This window comes from Balaenoptera acutorostrata, chromosome 16, assembly GCF_949987535.1.
Source record: "Balaenoptera acutorostrata chromosome 16, mBalAcu1.1, whole genome shotgun sequence".
In the NCBI taxonomy this organism is placed as follows: Eukaryota; Metazoa; Chordata; class Mammalia; order Artiodactyla; family Balaenopteridae; genus Balaenoptera; species Balaenoptera acutorostrata.
This window is the reverse complement of record NC_080079.1, coordinates 86,623-105,864: the sequence shown is the minus strand read 5'-3', so window position 1 is coordinate 105,864 and position 19,242 is coordinate 86,623. Positions and strand designations below refer to the sequence as shown.

The 19,242-nt window shown below is 49.7% G+C and overlaps 1 protein-coding gene across 3 annotated transcripts; it reads left to right on the top strand.

Moving 5' to 3' along the window:
* The first annotated feature begins 4,826 nt into the window (after positions 1–4,826).
* On the top strand, positions 4,827–15,703 carry LOC102997947 (cytochrome P450 2E1). 3 transcript variants are annotated; one of them, XM_007173333.2, is made up of 9 exons: positions 4,827–5,040; positions 5,973–6,132; positions 9,047–9,196; positions 9,495–9,655; positions 10,107–10,283; positions 11,341–11,482; positions 13,388–13,575; positions 14,079–14,220; positions 14,983–15,703. In XM_007173333.2, exons 1-9 carry the CDS (start codon positions 4,864–4,866, stop codon positions 15,171–15,173), a joined length of 1,488 nt encoding a protein of 495 aa, XP_007173395.2. In that variant the 5' UTR covers positions 4,827–4,863; the 3' UTR covers positions 15,174–15,703. The 3 variants fall into 3 exon arrangements, 2 of the variants coding, with proteins under 2 accessions (XP_007173395.2, XP_028020046.2); XR_003622513.2 differs by lacking the exon at positions 14,983–15,703 and having other exon boundaries at positions 13,388–13,955; positions 14,079–14,164; XM_028164245.2 differs by lacking the exon at positions 9,047–9,196.
* Positions 15,704–19,242: the final 3,539 nt, after the last annotated feature.

Genomic DNA, 19,242 nt, shown 5'->3' with positions numbered 1-19,242 from the left:
AGCAAGGAAGATTCTAGGCTCACATGACTTCATGGTGAATTCTACTAAATGTTTAAAGGAAAATTAATACCAATTGTTCACACACACTTCCCAGCTCATTTTAAGAGAGCTGTATTACCCAGTTACCAGAACCAGATACAGATATCATAAGAAAAAAATACAATATCTCTTATGACTACACACTCAAAAATTCTCAGCAAAATACTAGCTAACCAAATCCAGCAACACATAGAAAAAAATTATACGGCATGACCAAGTAGGATTTATCTCAGCAATGCTAGGTTGATTTAACATATAAAAATCAATGTAATGCACAATACTTACACAATGAAAGGCAAAAGCTGCATGATCATCTCAATGGATGCAGAAATAGCTTTTGACAAAATTCAACACCTTTTCATCATAAAAACACTACAAAGCTAAGAATATGTGGGAACTTCCTGAAGCGGATAAAAGGCATCTACTAAAAACTCACAGGTAACATTATAGTCAATGGTGAAAGATTGCTTTCTCCCTAAGACCAGGAACAAGACAAGAATACCCACTCTCACCACTTCTATTCAACATAGTCCTGGAGGTGCCAGAGCAATCAGACAAGAAAAAGAAATGAAAGATGTTCAAATTGGAAACAAAGAAGTAAAACTGTGTCTATTCGTAGATAATGTGATCCTGTATATAGAAAATCCTAAGGAATGTATAAAAACTATTAGAACTGTATGAGTTCAGCAAGGTTGCAGAATGCAAAGTCAATATACAAAATTCAGTTGTATTTCTAGACACTACCAATGAACTATACAAAAGTGAAATTAAGAAAAAGCTCCATTTACAATAGCATCAAAAAACAAAGTAGGAAGAAATTAACAAAAGAAGTATAAAACTTGAACACTGAAAACTATAAAACCTCACTGAAGTAAATTAAATCTAAATAAATGGAAAGACTTTCCCCCTCTGTGGATCAGAAGACTTAATATTGTACCGTTGTTAATGTGGTGTTATGGGCTGAATTGTGTGTCCCTCCCCTCCGCCAAATCCATATGTTGAACTGCTAACCCCCAGCACCTCAGAATGTGACTGTATTTGGAGACAGGGTTTTTAAAGGGGTGAGTAAGTTGAAATTAGGCATTAGGGTGGGTCCTAATGCAATCTGGCCTGTGTCCTTATAAGAAGAGGAGATTAGGACACACAGAGACGGGGGGCAGGGGGGGGGTGCTGCGCACAGAGGAGAGGCCATGTGAAGAGGTAGCAAGAGGGCGGCTGCCTGCAGGCCAAGGAGAGAGCCCTCAGAAGAAAGCAAACCTGCCGACACCTGATCTTGGACATATCTTCCAGAACCGTGAGAATAAATTTCTATTGCTTATGCCACCCAGTCTACGGTACTTTGTTATGGCAGCCCCAGCAAACTAATACAGACAGCTCTTCTCCCAAAGTGGTATACAGATTTATTTCAATCCCTATCAAAATCCCACTTATCTGTTCTGTAGAAATTGACAAGCTAATCCTAAAATTCATATGGAAATGCAAGAAATTCAGAATACCTTTTTAAAAAATCTTTAAAAAGAAGAACTAACTTAAAGGACTCACTTCCTAACTTAAAAGCTTAATACAAAGCTACAGTTATCAAGACACTGTGGAACTGGCATAAGGATAGACATACAGAATAATGGAATAGAATTGAGAGTCTGGAAATAAACCCTCACATCTGTGGTCAATTGATTTTCGACAAAAGTACCAAGACAGTTGGCACTCTTGGGGATTTCCCCATTCCTTAAGTTTGCTCTTTTCAACAAATGGTGTTGGGACAAAGGCTGCCCATATGGAAAAGGACTAAGTTGGACCCTATCTCATACCATATACGAAACAGCTCAAAATGGGTGGTACACTTAGAAGAAAACCTCAGAATAAATCTTCGTGAACTTAGATTAGGCAATGATTTCTTAGATACAAACCAAAGCACAAGTGACAAAAGAAAAAATAGATCAATTTGACTTCATCAAGATTTAAACCTTTTGTGCTCAGAGGACATCAGCAAGGAAGTAAAAAGACAACCCACAGGATGGGAGAAAATACTTGCAAATTCTATACCCAACAGGGACTTGTACCCGGAATAAACCATTTGGATGCAACTTCTCTAAAACATGTTTCCTCTGAGTTGTCAAAGTCCATGGTTTCCCTACACAATATTCCTTCTATGCCATTAAAAGCATTGCAGGGCAGCTTTTTAAAAGATATCTGCTATTCTTCCAGGACTTTATTTCAAGTTGCTGCCACTGATTCTGCCAGTGTTGAAGGTGTGGCTCCCCCCAGGCCATGCCAGGGCACAGGAAGTTATTTTAAGTACACTTTAACCAAGATGCTTGTTTACATTTGCCTTTTAAATGTAGGCACAAGTCTGATACACAGAATCAAAGTAAGTGCAAAAGGTATCTTTCAGTAGGTATAAAAGAAAAATGAGAAATAATAATAAGAAAGAGTTGGCAGCAGTTTTTCTTTCTTAATGGGACTGAAAATAGGGGAACTACCGCTGTAGGGAGAGTCTGTACTCTCACATCTTGCTTTATCCAGTTCTGCATTGTTTGATTTGTTACAAGGAGCATGTCTTACTTTCCTAATTGAGATGATATTTGTAATCTTACTTATTGTAAAACAATAAACAATTGTTTAACTTCAATAAGGCCTTTCCATATTGTTTTACTAGTAAATTCTATCAAAATTTCAAAGTCCAGATAATTCCCTAACAATTTAAAGTATCCCAGACAATAGAAAAAGATGGAATTTTAATTGTTTCTAGAGTTAGCACAATTCTTATAGCAGATATAATAAAACATAAGAAACTGAAGCCCTATTTTGTCTATGGCTATAGATGCACAACTACTAAAAACACTATTAAGAAGTTGAACCCATGAGCATGTAAAAAGAGTATCGTTCCATGAAAATCTTGGCTGTGAAGCGGAACTATAAGACTGCTTTTATATGAAACAATGTTTTCATCCAGCATCATACCAGCAGGTTTAAGGAGAAAAGTCCTAAGATTGTCTCAATTAAAAAGATATTTCATTATCTCAGCACTCATCCCTGCTAAATACTCCTTGTTAAATAGAGAAAGAAGAAAATTGTCCCAATGTGATTGTCTCTTTGCTACAACCAAACAACAATAGACTTGATGGAGAAGTACCCATTCCCGCCAGGCACAAGGCAAGGCCACCTCTGTCATCCCAATTAGTCAACATTGTCCGAGAAGGTGCAGGCAACTGAATAAGATCCAAGACAAGCAAAAAGGCCTTGCTTCTGAAAAGAAGTACTCAACAATGTTCTTACTTTCAAAAGACATCTGTACCTGCATTTAGAATTTGTTGTTGTTTGGCCCTCCAATGGCATTTCCACAGAGGACCTAGAAGAGTAGGGCCTGGCCCCAGACCACCCAGGCTGCACCCCTGTGAGGTCTAGGTTCACCTGCGCCTGCCCTTGGGCCCCTTTGCAGGACGCACACGCTCAGATAAGCTGCCAGATGTAGTTATTCTCGGCCAACGGGGGCCAAAGGGCCTTCTCTGCCTCAAACGTCTGCTGTCCTCACGCCCACCAGTCAGGGCTTGAATTGGAGCCCCAGGGAAGGCTGACCCTGCCCAACCCTCAGCACCAGCAAGAGGGACAAACTGAGAAGAAAAATGCCGCGTGGACCCGGATGTCTGTCTGGCAGGCCTGGCAGGGTGGAAGAAGAGGGCAGAGGGGGGTCAAGGTGGCTCAGTCTCCATCCTGGGGAATGCGCCCTGCCGCCCCACACCAGCCCCTGGGAGGAAAGACCAGAGCCCATGCAAGATGGCAGGGCCTGCAGCCCAGCAGCTCACGGGCACAAAACAGGCCCGAGACTCCTGCCAAGGCCAACGCCCCTACGTCGCACAATAAGTTAACAAGTCCAACACCAGTAACGTGGCTGCAGGTCTAGACGCAGAAAAATCACATTGCTAGTAAACTGGGAGGGAAAGTGGGTTAGAATTCAGTATGTGGAATGTAGCCTCGGTTTTACATAAATAAATATACAGAAGGTGATTTTTGTGCACAAAGATAAGACATTTTAAAACATAAAGTCTACCAAAATAGTTCATTGATTTAAACAAACACAATAAAAATCCTAACGTATTTTTTTTTAATTTGAAGAAATGATTCTAAACAGTGATTATCCCCTAATTTTCTACATTAAAAACGTAGTTAAGTTTTTCAAAATTGGTCAACTCTTTTCTTTTTCTTTCTTTTTTTTTCTTCTACTGAATTTGCCAGTTGATTTGACAAAGTGGAATAAATGTCAGATGCTGAATTTTCCTTCTCTGGCCTATGAATTTGGCTGCTGGTGATTCAGTGCCACTGGGCTGCTCAGACAAACCTCCTGCTCAGAGGTGAGACCTGCACCAGGAGATCAGGCACTCTGCCATGGAGACTGTTGGCACATAATTGATGTTGCCTTACGTAAATCCTACCCCAAACAAACCCATGTAAACAGGACCGTACTCCTTCTTGTCCAACCAGTGTCAAAGGGAGGACAGGCCATCACCCCATGTTCTGACGTGTGGGTGGGTGGAGCTCCCCTGGATGCCGAGTTTACTGACATTGGTGCAGGTGTCAGTAGCCAGTGTTGGCAGAGCCCAGGCGTGGCCAGGTGGGTGCCTGGATGGAGTTCTAAGCGGCAAACACTGAAGGGATCAGCCTTTGAAATGATGGCCAACAGCAGCTAATAATAAACTAATATCTTGGGCCAGAGGAAAAGGAAGGTGGCATTGGTTGGCTGGTCACCCTCCTTCTCAAGGATGCACTATAAAAGCTTTGCCTCTCCCCAGGAGTGTCCGCACGAGTCGGCAGATCCCCGGAGGCACCATGGCCGCCCTGGGCATCATGGTTGCCCTGCTGGTGTGGATGGCCACCTTGCTGCTCATCTCCATCTGGACACACATCTACAGCAACAGGCGACTGCCCCCTGGCCCTTTCCCACTGCCCTTCGTTGGGAACATTTTCCAGTTGGAAATTAAGAATATTCCCAAATCCTTCACCAGGGTAAGAGAAATATTGTTGATTTGAGGGAGGAGCATTCAGGAATTAGATGTAATATGTGTGCATTGAATTCACTCTCAGACAAATTGTAATTCAATACCAGCTTGTTATGAGTTAGCTGAATTACCAGTAGCACCCAAGAGTGATATTCAAAATATTTAGCTAGTGTTACAGCTTGGGCATGGAGCTCAGTGGGTCTTGGCCATGGCTGGCCCCGAAGGCCCTTGCTTGAGCAAAGCGTTGACTGTCATGCTGTCGTTGGGTGGCTTGGCCAGGGCAGTGTGGTCGGGGCTGCTGCTGTTTGCCCCTGGGATGCAAGGAGGGACACGCATTGAGACCAGACACACATTAGCTGTGTGTGAACCTGCAGCTCTCCTTAGACGCCAAAGAACAGGGGGAAAAGTGAAGTGTTTGACCACCCCCCTCCCCCCCCACCTCTCACTACGATTGTTGTGAACAGTGAATGAGCTAACAAATCTAAAAACGAAATGCGTTTATGAATCTATTAAATGAGTTAGTAAAAGAACGCCACAGGGCACAGAGCCGCTCTGAAAGGCGTTGACGAGTTTCCGGCAGAGGAAGACGTGCTTGTGGGCCTCTGAACGGTATGGCTCCGGGGCCTCCAGCAGCGTCCTGGGGTCCGGGACCTTGACTGGGGACAGCAGACAGGGTGGTGGTGGGGCGGATATGGGCAAAGGGGCCTCAGGGGGAACAAGAGGAATCGGCCCTCCCAGTTACTTGTTCCCCGGAGGGAGGGCAGCTAGGCACACGCAGGTACGCTGGATGCGCTCCCGGCAGAAGAAGCCTCTGGGGAGGTCTTCCCCAGATCACTCTGGGTTCTCCTGGTAACAACAGCGACCTTGGGGGGCACTTTAAAGCGAGACATCCTCTCCAAGTCCGCGGTGGCTCACTCCCCGGCCTGGTGGTCTCCGCAGCTGGCAGAGCGTTTCGGCCCGGTGTTCACCCTGTACCTGGGCTCACGGCGCTTCGTGGTCCTGCACGGCTATAAGGCCGTGAAGGAGGTCCTGCTCGACTACAGGAATGAGTTTTCTGGCAGAGGAGAAACCCCCGCGTTCCAGGTGCACCAGGACAAAGGTGCGTCCTACTTGGGGAGGGGTGCGTGTGGGGCAGGGGGAGATGTTGAGGGGAGCTACTGAAATAACAGTAACAACATGCTAAAGGCAGAAAGGTGAAGCGATCCGCAGACAACTCAGGTGAAGGTTGGTGCATTCACTCACTCAGTCATTGCTCCACGCCTCTTGATGGACCCAGAGAGGACAAGACAAGGAGCACCCACCCTCCGACCAGCAGGACAGACGTGTTCATAGAGAAATAGGACAGAGGGAGCTGCTTCTGACGGCCGGGCCGGGCCTCCCCCCGCAGACCTTCCCGCCTCCCTGGGCCCTCAGTCTCCCCTGGGAGCTCTTTCCACTCACAGCTTCAACTACTCGTGGGTGTTGGGGCTCCATCCACCGAGGGCCCCTCACCTACGATGGGCACCCTGCTTCTCCATCAAGGGGGCCTCCCGATGTCCCACCTGGGGCTGTTCTTAGACCAGGAAGGGGGTGTTGAGACTTCCCGGTGACCCCATCTCCCCAGCCTCACCTCTTTCCTCTGCCCTTCCCCCCTCCGGTGTCTCCAGAGCCCCGAGTTCCCCTCCTGCAGGCATAGGAGGCCTGGGCGGGGCGGGGGTGGGGTGGGGTCTAACTGGTCTTTATCTGAGTGTTTTCCAGACTCCTGACTTCAGAGTCCATCTTCCGCGTCTCCGGGGAGGTCCTGGAGCCTGGGCGGGGGCACCCCTCCCCCACCTCTCAGCTCTGAAAGCTCCCTGCCCCACCTGCTGTCCTCCAACTTCACCTGCTTGTCCTTTATCATTTGCTCACTGGTGTTTGAGATCCAAAGCAGATGAGAAGGAAACAGTGTCCCACCAACCCAGCAAAACTTGGAAACCTCTAGCTCTTCCTGAGTCAACTTTGGTGATGAGCCTGTAGAAAACTTTTATTCATTTTATGTAGAATTTTCAAATTGATGTGCTTACAGTTGTATACGACCTTCTTGCCTTATTTTTCCAGTCTACATTTCCGAGGTTATATCCTGCCACAACCAATGGCATTTGATTGTCCCTCTTAGATATTGTGGGTGGGTTTGTTCTTGGGGGCGGCTCAAAGCAAAATTAACCACCCTAATCTTTGTCATTAACACAAGAGGAGACTTACTGGAGGAGAGCCCCAGGAGAGCAGGAGTTCTGGGGTCAAGGAGCTCCATCCTGACTCTGGGGACCCTTTATCTGCCAGCCCTGGTCCAAGTCATGGGCCCCTGAGAGCAGTCAGGCAGGGGCCAGCATCCACATCCTGCAGGTGGGACACAAGGGGCTTGCCTGCCTCCTGCCTGAGGGCTCCAAAGTGCTGTTTTTATATGTCCCACACGGCCCAGGGCTGACCCTGGACCTCAGCCAGGCTCTGGACCAGGGCTGCATTTGGTCCCCAGGAATAATGATGTGAACGTTGGTGATTACCATAGTGTGGAGCAGCGGCTGCGTATTAAGGTGCCGAGGGGGCCGCACCCATCCTTTCAGTCAATCTTCACAAAACTCTGGGAGAGGAGATTTGTTGCCTCCATTTCAGCCTGTTTGGATCCCAAACGATGGCGTGCCTCTGGGTTCTCTCTCTTCCTCTCTCCATCTCTGTGTCTCTCCGTCTCTGTCTCTGTCTATCTCCTTCTGACTCTGTCTCTTTCGCTCTCCATCTCTGTCTCTGTCTTTCTATCTCTGTATCTCTCTCTCTCTCTGTCTCTTCTCACATTTTCTGTATCTTCCATCTTTTCTTTCTACACAGTTCTTGCCAGAACATTTTAAAATTACCTGCTTCTCTGCCCCTCCCTCCTCAACCACCTCTGCTCCTCCTCACATGCCGTTCAGGGTGGTCCCCCAGCATCTCTCCTCCTGCCTTCCCTCTGGCTTCTCTGGTCATCAGGGCTAGGGGCACAGCCTCTGCTCTGTCCTCCGGCCTCCTCAGCACACACTCCCTGGTCCCTGCCACCCCTTGCTTGTCCGCCCTGGGTCAGTGACTTGGAAGGCTGGAGCTGCCCGAGGCCTGGCCGGGCTCATGGCATAGTCACCCGCGAGCTTGGAGCACCCCTCCCCTCGGTTCCCTCTTGGGCTTCTGTGCCACGTACCCAGCAGCCACTTGGCCCGTTACGCAATGTCCCACAGGAATCGGCACCAGGACCCCTGAACACAGGACCCTGAACTCAGTGTCACCTGTGCTTTTAACCTGGTGAACGGCACCTGTAAATGGGTCTCCTCAGTGCCCACACACCCATCAGTGGTCATGCTGTCCATCCCCGGGCTTGACTCCGTGGCAGCCTCCTTGGGTCACATCCCTCTCCTCCCACCCCTGCCTTGTGCTTCCCCTGCAGGCCGTCCAGGTGTCCTTTTGGGGTAGAATGAAGCCCTCCTCCGTTATACCTCTCAGGTCCGGCCAGACTTCCTTCTGGAATGTCCGGGGCCATGGCTTTCCTCAGGCCTCCACATGCAGGAGGGAACCAGATCAAGATCTTCCTGGATCTGGAGGTCTCCGTGGTCCGGGGGCCCTGTGACCTCAGATTTTAGTAAGGACTTGCTGTGAAGCCACAGAGTGCGAGCTGAGGTGTCTATAGTGTGAGGGTAAAAAATCATTGGAAACAGAATGGCTTCAAGGAAATTAGTCAGTAAACAGGAAAGAGGCAGAGGTTTTTCTCAGTGGTCAGGTGTGGTTTCCCTCCTGTGGGGAGGACACAAGGCAGAATGGGGAAAGCAAGGAGGCTGGTGGTTGCAGAGCTTACAGGGGCAATGGAGGAAGCCAGCCGACCCCAGCGGCTTCTCTCCAAACCCAAGCATCTGTCACCGCGCTGGCCAGGGCGGCCCCTCAGCTCCTCCCACGCAGAGCAGCGCACGGGCCGCCCGTCACTCCTGCCCCTTTCTCCTGAGAGGAGAGTTTGCAGTGACAGCCTGCTGTTCCCTCTTCCTTAGGGATTATTTTCAATAATGGACCGACCTGGCAGGACACCCGGCGGTTCTCCCTGACCACCCTCCGTGACTTCGGGATGGGGAAACAGGGCAATGAGCAGCGGATCCAGAGCGAGGCCCAGCTCCTGCTGGGGGCGCTCCGGAAGACCCATGGTGCGTACAGCCTGGCCTGGGCCCCATGGGCCCTGACGACCGAGGCAGCTCCCCATGTTAGCCCACAGACACCACTTCACAAGCTGGTTTCCTCTCTAACCCAGGGAGCGGGCGTGGTCATCGAGGGTGTAGCTGGTGTGTCCTGAATAACTGACAAGTAAAGAAAACCCGAGTAGTTCACACAGTCACCACCTCCTGAGAATTCTCACAGTCCTAGGGTGTCTCTTCGCAAGCACTGGAAACGGCCCTCCTGCCACACCCACGAGCGAAGCGCCCTGATGGCTCCCCTGTTTTCCAGGCCAGCCCTTCGACCCCACCTTTGTCATCGGCTTCGCGCCCTACAACGTCATCTCCGACATCCTCTTCCACAAGCGCGCCGACTACAATGACAAGACGGCTCTGAGGATGCTGAGTTTGTTCAATGAGAACTTCTACCTGCTCAGTAGCCCCTGGATCCAGGTGAAGTGCTCTCCTCCCTCCTGCCTGGTCTGCACCCGGCTCCAATCGAGGGTTTGCAGCAGGAAAAGGATAAGAAGGGGCACTGTGTGTGTGGACAGACAGGCACACAAGACTAGAGAACCTGAACACTCCTTCTGGACGCTTCCATGGGGCCTGCCATTCCCCCTTGCTAACCTCAGGACACTTACCACTTCACTCTTTAAAATCAGTCCTCACCAGACACACGGTACCTCTGCCTATGTGCTCACATTCCCACCACAGAACTCACACGACCTCGTAGAGTGGTGCCCAGAAAGATACTTTCAGCCAAAATATTCTAAATAGTACAATAGTGACAGCCATAAATTCAGGTTTGGAGAAGGTTGTCAGCCTAGTATGCCAAATGCTATTGCACCCAGAAAAAAAATATATATAGTAAGAAAATTCTCTCCCTCCCTCACTCTCTCTCTAGCTTTATAATAATTTCCCAGGCTACATACGTTACCTGCCTGGAAGCCATAGAAAACTAATCAAAAATGTGTCTGAAATAAAAGAGTATGCTCTAGAAGGAGTGAAGGACCACCAGAAGTCGCTGGAGCCCAGCTGCCCCCGAGACTTCACCGACACCATGCTGATGGAAATGGAGAAGGTACCCTCACAGCTCGCAGCTTCCAGACCATGCGGAGCTGAGCGCTTGGCCATTATGAGATGGGTTTGTGGGGGCAGGGTGCATTTTTCAGATTTATATTATGACCTGCACTGCGGTGTCCACACTGCCCACACTGTGTACATTCTGATGCTCTTAGTTTTACACAGATACACTGGCTTGAGCGTGACCACCACACGTCGACACACAGCCAGCCTGCCTGGCCACCCTACACTCCACTGTACTGTCCACTGTGCCGGCCAACAGGATGGCCTTTCTTGGGGAAGCCATCAGGGGGCTGTGGGACCGGGTGAGTGGGACCCTCACGTTGGCTTCCTCCAGCCCAGCCTCTTAACCACTTCTGATCAACTGACTAATGACCACATCTCACCTGGGGAGAGGCCCTCAGTGTTCCTCGTCAGCACATAACCCCCAAATCGTGCACAAACTCAAGGGGGCCCAGGCCTTCCCAGCACCACCTCTCTGGCACCCCTCTGGGTCGCCCACCCACATCAGTCAAGCTTCTCTTCTTTCCTTGGCATCACATGTGGCTCTAGAACCACACATGAGTTCCACACCTGGTTTCCTGGAAGACTGCCCTGGGTGTCTGAGAGTCTCCTCCATCAGTTGGGCCTCCTCCCACTCCTCCCACCTCCCACGCTATGCCCAGCTTCCCTGTGACTTCCCTCCTGGGACCTAAGGCAGCGGCTGTGGGGCTGAATGAGGCCGAGGGCAGCCCTGCAGAAGCCCCACAGCTAAGCCCTGAGCTGCTGGAGGTCGTGGCACAGGGCCAGGGAGAGACCCACCCCCCAGGAGGGCCCTCAGTGCCATAGAAGGAGCACCGATCCCACAGCCAGCTGAGGGCACAGTCCTGCCCATGATCGGTTTTCTGGGAGCCTCTGTTCCCTAGCCTTGCAATGGAGACGATGGTGTATGTGCAGGATGGCCCCCCTGTGGAGCTGGCAGGGCTGCCAGGTGCTCTTCTGCTGAGGGACACAGGGTCTCTTTCTCATCCACCTGAAAACCTCCCTGTATTGAGGCCCTATCTCTCACATCACAGGAAAAACACAGTACAGACCCTGTGTACACCTTGGACAACATTGCTGTGACCGTGGCCGACCTGCTCTTTGCGGGGACAGAGACCACCAACACCACCCTGAGATACGGGCTCCTGATTCTCATGAAACACCCGGAGGTCGAAGGTAGGACAAGTAACAGGCAAGGACACCAGACCATGTGGCCGTCGCACCTGCACGGTCAGCCTGGAGCATTTAGGCTTCAGCTTCCCGTCTGCAAAACGGGGACTGGCACTGCTTGTTAACCCTTGCAGCAGTGACACTGGGATCGCTGGACGAATGCTTTAGGGGAAGTGTTCTTGTACATGACAGGCCCCGGCACTCAGCCCGCCCACACCCACGGACAAACCCCAGATTGCAGGAAGAAAGCCCAGTGGGGAAACACCATGCTGTCTGCATCCACTCCAGGCCGTGATCTATTTATGACGGAGAAAAAATGTGCACATCGCCCCTGAGTCAGACCCAGCCTTCCAGGCAGAGCTGAGAGGGAGGAGGGGGCAGGGGCAAGGCCTCCTGGCATGTCTCACCCGATTGGAAGAGTGGGGATCAGAGGAGGAACCCCAGGAAAAGCACTGCAAGTCTGCCTGCTGCCCTGGACCCGGCCTTCCCTCCCAGGGCTCCTCCCCAGCACTGGGCCGGGTGGGACCCCGGGTGGTTCAGGCGTGGCTTTGGGGGCCGCATGCACAGAGCATGAGGCACTAGAATCACCCACATGGGCCAGTGGAGGCGATGTGAGCAACACCATATGTCTACAGGCCAATCAGCACCAACCTCCAAGGAAAGAGGAGGTAAAGGAGCCATCGCCTGGGGCCAGGGTGCCCTCCCCGGCAGTGCTCAGGCCTGGAGCCCCCCGCCCTTCACCGGGCTCGGCACAGGGCTGGGGTGGGGGTGGGGTCCCCACGGCATAGAGCTCCTTACCACCTGAGCCATGCTGGCTGCTGCTAATGATGATCATTTGGCTCCTGCTGTGTGCCGGGTATGGGGATTAGCCCTTTAATACACTGTATTCTTGAGGGCTGACGGAAAGGGCATGAAGTTATTTCCCCTAGGAATGTGTATATGTGACCTGTCCAGGATCAGACCTGGTCCGACTCCAAAGCCTTGGCTTTTCTACCTGACAGAAAGGTGAGGCGAAGGAGCCGAAAGTCCAGGGGGCGAAGGCTCCACGGGTCTGTGGCAGTTCTGCGGGAGCTTCTGACCACTCTGTACTAGGCGAGCCACAGACTCCAGCACTGTTTTAATTATGGATTATGAGGAATTTCCAATATAGAGAAAAAGACAGAAAGTAAATATGACTGACACCCACACATCCATTGCCAAATTTGACATGTGTTAACATTTTTCAGTACTGGCTCAGAGCTCTTGGAAAGAAAGCAGGTTGCAGAGCCAGCCCAGGCCCCTCCTTGCCTCCCTGCCTTCCCCCCCACCCCAAACTCCACATTATCCCTGGACTGCTATGTGAGCTCCCTGTGCATGACTTCTTATATTTACCATCTAGTAAATATCAGCATACCATCCATCTTGTTACGAGTGTTTAAAATTGTTACTCGGTTACCATACTGCAGGAGCTTTGCAGTTCACTCAACAGATTACAAGGCCCACAGGCAACCTCAAACCCAGAGAGGCCAAGCAACTGCCAAAGGCTGCTCAGGAGCACACCGCGCATGTCAGTTTCCATTCTCCATTCGCCTCCGTACTCCCTACAAGCCTGCAGCACACCAGCCTGGGGTAACCATTAACACAGTTTCCCTCCAACTAGAGATCCCCAAGACCCTTTCTTATTCTCTACTCCTGGCATGAAGACCAGAACGGGACTAGCCATGACCAGCTAAGGTAATGGAGGCCATAAATAAATAACTACATAAATGCTGTAGACTGTTCCTAACCTCACTGAGCCTAGTTCTTACTGACGCGTGCGGATGAATTATCCAATAATCCAAAGCTCCATAAGCATCTACTGGGTATATGGATGGGAGCATGAATGTTGAGCCAGCCTGGAGTCATGCATTTATTCCATGCATATCTTGGCAGAGAAACTTCATGAAGAAATTGACAGGGTGATTGGGCCAAGCCGATTCCCTGCCGTCAAGGACAGGCTGGATATGCCCTACCTGGACGCCGTGGTGCATGAGATTCAGCGATTCATCGACATCATTCCCTCCAACCTGTCCCACAAAGCAACCCGGGACACAGTGTTCAGAGGATACGTCATCCCCAAGGTCAGATGTGAGCCTGCAGTGCACCCCTGAGCACCACCCTGCAGATCAGCCGCCTGCCAGGGAACAGGACGGGGACCAAGGACACCTCCTCTTGGCAGATGCGGCTGAACACTGGGGGCTGGGCCAGCATCCCTACCCTGCAGAGTGCTGCCCCCCCAGCAGGCCTTGTGGGGACCTGGTGACCACAGAAATGGAGGCGATCTGGGAAAGGGGCTCCTCAGACGGTGCCTGGGGTTGAGGTGTGTTCCAGCAGCAGAAACAGACAACAGCAGTAACACCCAGCCCTGGATGCGTAGCTCGGAGGAGCTACTTCCCTGAAAAGATGAGAGCTCTCATTGCCATGTGGTCGTGACCCCCACCTGCTCTCTGTCTGCCCTCAGGTGAACAACTTCCCCGGTTGGGAACATACCATCTTGTCTAACGTAAAATTCAACTGCTGGCTCCCAGGTGAAAGCTTGTGTTGTGTTAACTTGACTGACCAAGGCAGCCTCTGTTCCTTCCAGGGCACAGTCATAATTCCGACACTGGACTCCCTCTTGTATGACAGCCAAGAATTCCCTGAACCAGAGAAGTTTAAGCCAGAGCACTTTCTGAATGAAAATGGAAAGTTCAAGTACAGTGACCATTTCAAGCCATTTTCTGCAGGTAAGAAGAGGTCAGGTGTAGCACCTTCCCTGGGGATTGTCCCTAATTCCTGCTCTCTGTTCCACGTGTAATCAGCATCGTGCCCCTGATTTCCGTCCCCAACATGACCCAAATGTGTTCTTCCCTGTTCAAAGAGGTTAAATGACATCTTTTCACCAGAAGTCCTGGGAATGAGTTGAGATGAGTTCTTTTTTCCTTAGATACTTCACTTCATTCAGCGCTAAAACTCTTCATTTAATAGAACTTAGTGAAAATCTTTCAAAACTATATTGCCTGACTCTCCATAATTTTAAACAAGGATTACTAAGTAAATTTTAACGTTTGGTTACCTGGACTCATCATAGGACCATCTAACCTTTCCAGCCCTTGGTTGCCTTTCCGGGGCCTGCCCTTGGTGTGGGTATGATGGAAGATCTGTAACCAACTCGATAACTTTAACACCAACACGAGAGCTTTGGCTTCCACTTGGGGCCACTCTTCTTTCCTGTAGGACATCAGGCTGAGCACTGGGCAGAGCCCATTCTCCCAACCTGACACAGGTTTATGCAGCTGAGTCCTGGTGGTTGAGGCTGTGTGAAGGCTGGTCCCTGAGCCCGCCTGTCGCTGATACTCTTACACTGAAATCCACTCTGGGCTCCCTTTCAACAGGCAGACAGGGGTCAATTCTGCTTAGGGTGGCCATTGACGCACAGCCTCCGCCCACCCAGCTCTGCCCCTGCTGTCCCGCCCTGGGCGGTGTCTTAGTGCTGTTGTCACCTCCAGGAAAGCGGGCGTGTGTTGGAGAAGGCCTGGCTCGCATGGAACTGTTCCTGTTTTTGGCCTCCATCCTGCAGCACTTTAACTTGAAGTCTCTGGGAGACCCCAAGGATATCGACCTCAGCCCCATCGCAATTGGGTTTGCCAAGGTCCCCCCCCATTACAAACTCTGTGTCATTCCCCGCTCACAAGTGTGAGGCACACGTTCTCTGAAGACCGCAGGTCCCTTGATGCTGGCCTGGAGGCCTCCTGCTTCCCTGTGCCCCCTCAGCAAGGCTAGCCAGGGCTCCACAGGGAACCAACTGGGCCAGAGAGGCTGCTTTCCAGGCCAAGCACATTCTTCAGATAGAATTTGAAACAAAGTCCATAAAAGATTGTGTCAAACTAATTAAAGTAATTAAAGCAAACTATGACTTAGCTTGTGTTGGAGTTCCTAGAAACCATGATGAGTGAGAACATATCAGTGTAGGTTACACTAAGCTCTTCTGCAAAAGTAGACCTACCCAGCCACCAGTCAGCATCTCTTGTAAAGGATTCACAGGAAGGAGTACAGACACTATTTTGCTGTTTGGAAAAAATAAAAATAATATACCTCCGGAGGACTTGTTAGCCATATCCTAAGTGTATCCCCTGACATCTTTCCCTAGGATGTGAAGTTATTCCTTTGTGCTCACTAATAGCATTATCCTGCGCTATATTTTAAGATTAAAATATGTTTGAAAAGTCAGCACAGAGATCTCTTATTATCTCTTAAGTCTTTGTGCCTGGAAGGGGAACTTATAAGGATATGGGGACCCTAGTGCAGAATGAGGCAGAAACGAGGAAATCATTAATCAGCTCAGTGAACTACACCTCAATGTTATGAAACAGAAGAATAATTTGGGACAAGAACCCTGTTCCCACCGAGAGGGCACACACCAGGAAACCCACTGTATGCCCAGACTTCCTGCTTTGACTTCCCCGTCAGTAAAATGGGCATGTCAGCAGCTCCTCTCCACAGCATAGAGTGTGAGGGCTGAACAGGTGAGATGCAGAGCTTTGGAACACTGCGCAGCATATAAGCCCCATGTTCCTTAGTAAAGTGAGTACGTTTTCACAGCCAGCAGTACAGCATCTTCCAGCTCTCACTGACCCTCCTGCTTCTCACTTATAAGGTTCTGTGATAACATCGGGCTCACCCAGGTAACCCTGGAATCTCTCCCCTTCTCAGGATCCTTACCCTATCACATATTCAAAGTCCCATCTACCATGTTAGGTAACATATTCACAGATTAGAAAGAAGGAAGTGGTGTCGGGTCCCAAGCAAATCCAAAACCTAGCAGAGCAAATGACAAGACCTTAAAGCCTGAGAATGATCCTCTTTGGATCATTGAAAGTCAGGCCATACTTGCAGTTCATTTTATAAGCCAAGCATCCCCTGACATCAGACAGAAATTACAAAAACTAGAACAGGGCCCACAAACTCCACTCTCTGTCCTGCTTGACACGGCCTTTAAGATCTTCAGCAACAGGGAGGAAATTTCCAGGAATAGGCGAGAACTAAGAGAGGAGGAAAAATTAAAGCCACACGCTCAATACATGGCTGTTGCCATTACTCAGTCCCCCACAACAGGGACCTACAGGAATCCCCTCTCCTCCTCAAAGACCACCGCTGACCTGCTGCCAGTGCAGTCAGCAGTGGCACGCTGTCAGGAAATGCTGCACCCTACCACCCCATACCCCATGCCCTCACTGTCACCAAAAGGGCCGTTGGAAAAGGAGTTGTCCCTGCCGACCTCAAGCGGGTAGGCCAACACCATGACCACCCAACATCCAGGGTATTTCGGGTCCCGGCCCCTCGGGCCAAAGTCAAGGCCAATTTCCCCTGTCGGTGGCAAGTGACTACCAGGAGCACGAAGTGGATGGCGCTCTAGATCTGGGGCTCCTGGGTGCGGATGACTGAAGGTGCCTGGGGCTCAACCTCCAGGCCCCTATGTTCCCCGCAAGACCAGAGGAGCCCTGGGTAACCCTGGATGTGGCAGGGGCTACTCTCAGCGTCTGATTGACACTGGGGCTACTTATTCAGCTCTGACCTCCTTCTCTGGTCCCACTCGCCGTTCCTCGATCCTCCTAACAGGGATAGACGGACAACCCTCTTATGGCCATTTTACACCTCACTTACCCTGTTCTCTTGAAAATACTTTATTCACACACTCTTTCCTAGTCCTCCTGGCCTGTCCTACACCTCTGTTAGGCTGCGACCTTTTAACAAAACTTAAAAAGCTACTTTATCATTTACACCAGTAAATATGGCCTTAACAGCCACCACGAAGCCTACCCTAGCTAAAGTCCCACCCCATCCCCAAGTTGTCCCTATCAGAACCACAATTTTTGGTTCCAACCCTCAAATATTAAGCAAGAAGACTGCAAAAAACTCAAGACACCTGAGGATTATGACATAGGGTGGAACCTTACTATCCCTTCTTTCAACTGGGCTTATAACTTTTCCTCTCATCCCTCAAAGGTTGCTTGCCTCTCTCCTTTAGCTGGAATGACTTTAGCTACTACCTGTGAGGGCATAGAACATTCCCGCACCCATTTAGGAAAACCCTACTTCAACATCACTTTAGACGTCTGCCTAGCCCCTACAAATCGCACCTATTTCCTTTGAGGATCCAATGCCTATTTATGCCTTCCAGCCAACTGGACGGGGACCTGTACCCTTGCATACATTATTCCTAATCTTACACTTATAAATGACAGCATCCCACTTCCCTTACGCTCTCGATCACGTAAACAAAAGCAGGCAGCCCTCACTGTACTATCAGTCCTAGAGATGACCACTGGGATAGAGACAGGCTCAGCTGGACTTTTAAACTTTATTTTCACTGCCTGACAGCTCTTTCTTGAACTCACACGACAGATTGCCTACTCAGCAGCTCAAATTAACACTCTACAAGAACAAATAAATTCTCTAGCAGGCGTGGTTTTACAGAACAGGAGAGCTTTATACTTATCAACGGCTAAACAAGGTGGGACCTGTGCAATGTTAAAGGAGGATTGCTGGGTTTTTTTGTCAACCAATTGGGCAAAATTCAAACTAAACTTTGGAATATTATCGAAAAGAGCTAAAGGATTTTATATGAAGGGAGCCTCAAAGGGATTCGACTGGTGGGATTTCAAGACTAATATCTGGTCCTGGTTCTCTTGGCTAACTCCTTTTCTAGGTCCTATAGCAGCCTTCCTACTTCTACTGATCTTTGGGCCATGCATTTTTAACCTCCTTGTTAAGTTTGTCTCTTTTAGAATACAACAAATGAACCTCCAGATGGTAAGGTGACAAGAATACCGGCCAGTCAACACCCAGACAACACTTGAACAAGCCTCCATCACATTCCATGGAGCCCCCACTCCCTCTCTAGGAATACTCTGACAGAGAGCAGGCATCAGGAACCCAGGGCCCCTACGACGCCCCTGCCTCTTCTCCTAACAAAAAGGGTTCCTGAACGCCTGAGAAGGAGCTAGGCAGATAGGTAGACATGAGCAGGGTGTCCAACAGGGCCAAAGGATTAGCCCTATAAATAAAGAGAGGGGGAAATTTGGTGCTCCGAGGACAAAGAACAAGATAAACTCAAAGGGCCAGCATAGCCAGAACAAAGAGTTACAGGACTCTTATCACTCTGTCACATTGCGACCATTGCAATGTCCCAGAGCCCTCCCAAGCAGCATGCCCTGTCCCTTTCCTAACCACACTGCCTGCCTTGAACTCCTCTTGTGGCACTTACAGGCATGCATAGACCTACGTGTAATAAAATTTTCTATGTCACGTTTCCTTGTGGTCTTTGTTGACGGTGGTTCACCATTGCGCACACTGAGGATATACATTTAAACTGTTAATTTAACAAAGTCACAACAGTCGCAATTATGGTTTAAGTACTTTAATAAGGACAGACATTGTGATATTTCACGATTCATGCTGTAGTATGCAACTGTTAAAAAAAAAAAAAAGGACGTGGGTTCCATAACCGCAATGCCATTATAGGAAATAAAAACATTAAAGCTAACTTATAGTATCATCGGATTCTCGGCCCTCATAAGAATTTCCCCATTCGTCCCACAACATCTCTTTCAGCTTCTTAAACTAGGACTTAATAACAAACCAGAATTCCACGTGGTTGCACGTGGGTCGAGACACGGTCTCATCCATCACATCCGGGGCTCAGGGCAGCAAGACCCATTACCCCTCGATACACAAAACGTCCCCCGACGGCGCCTACGGACGGAGAC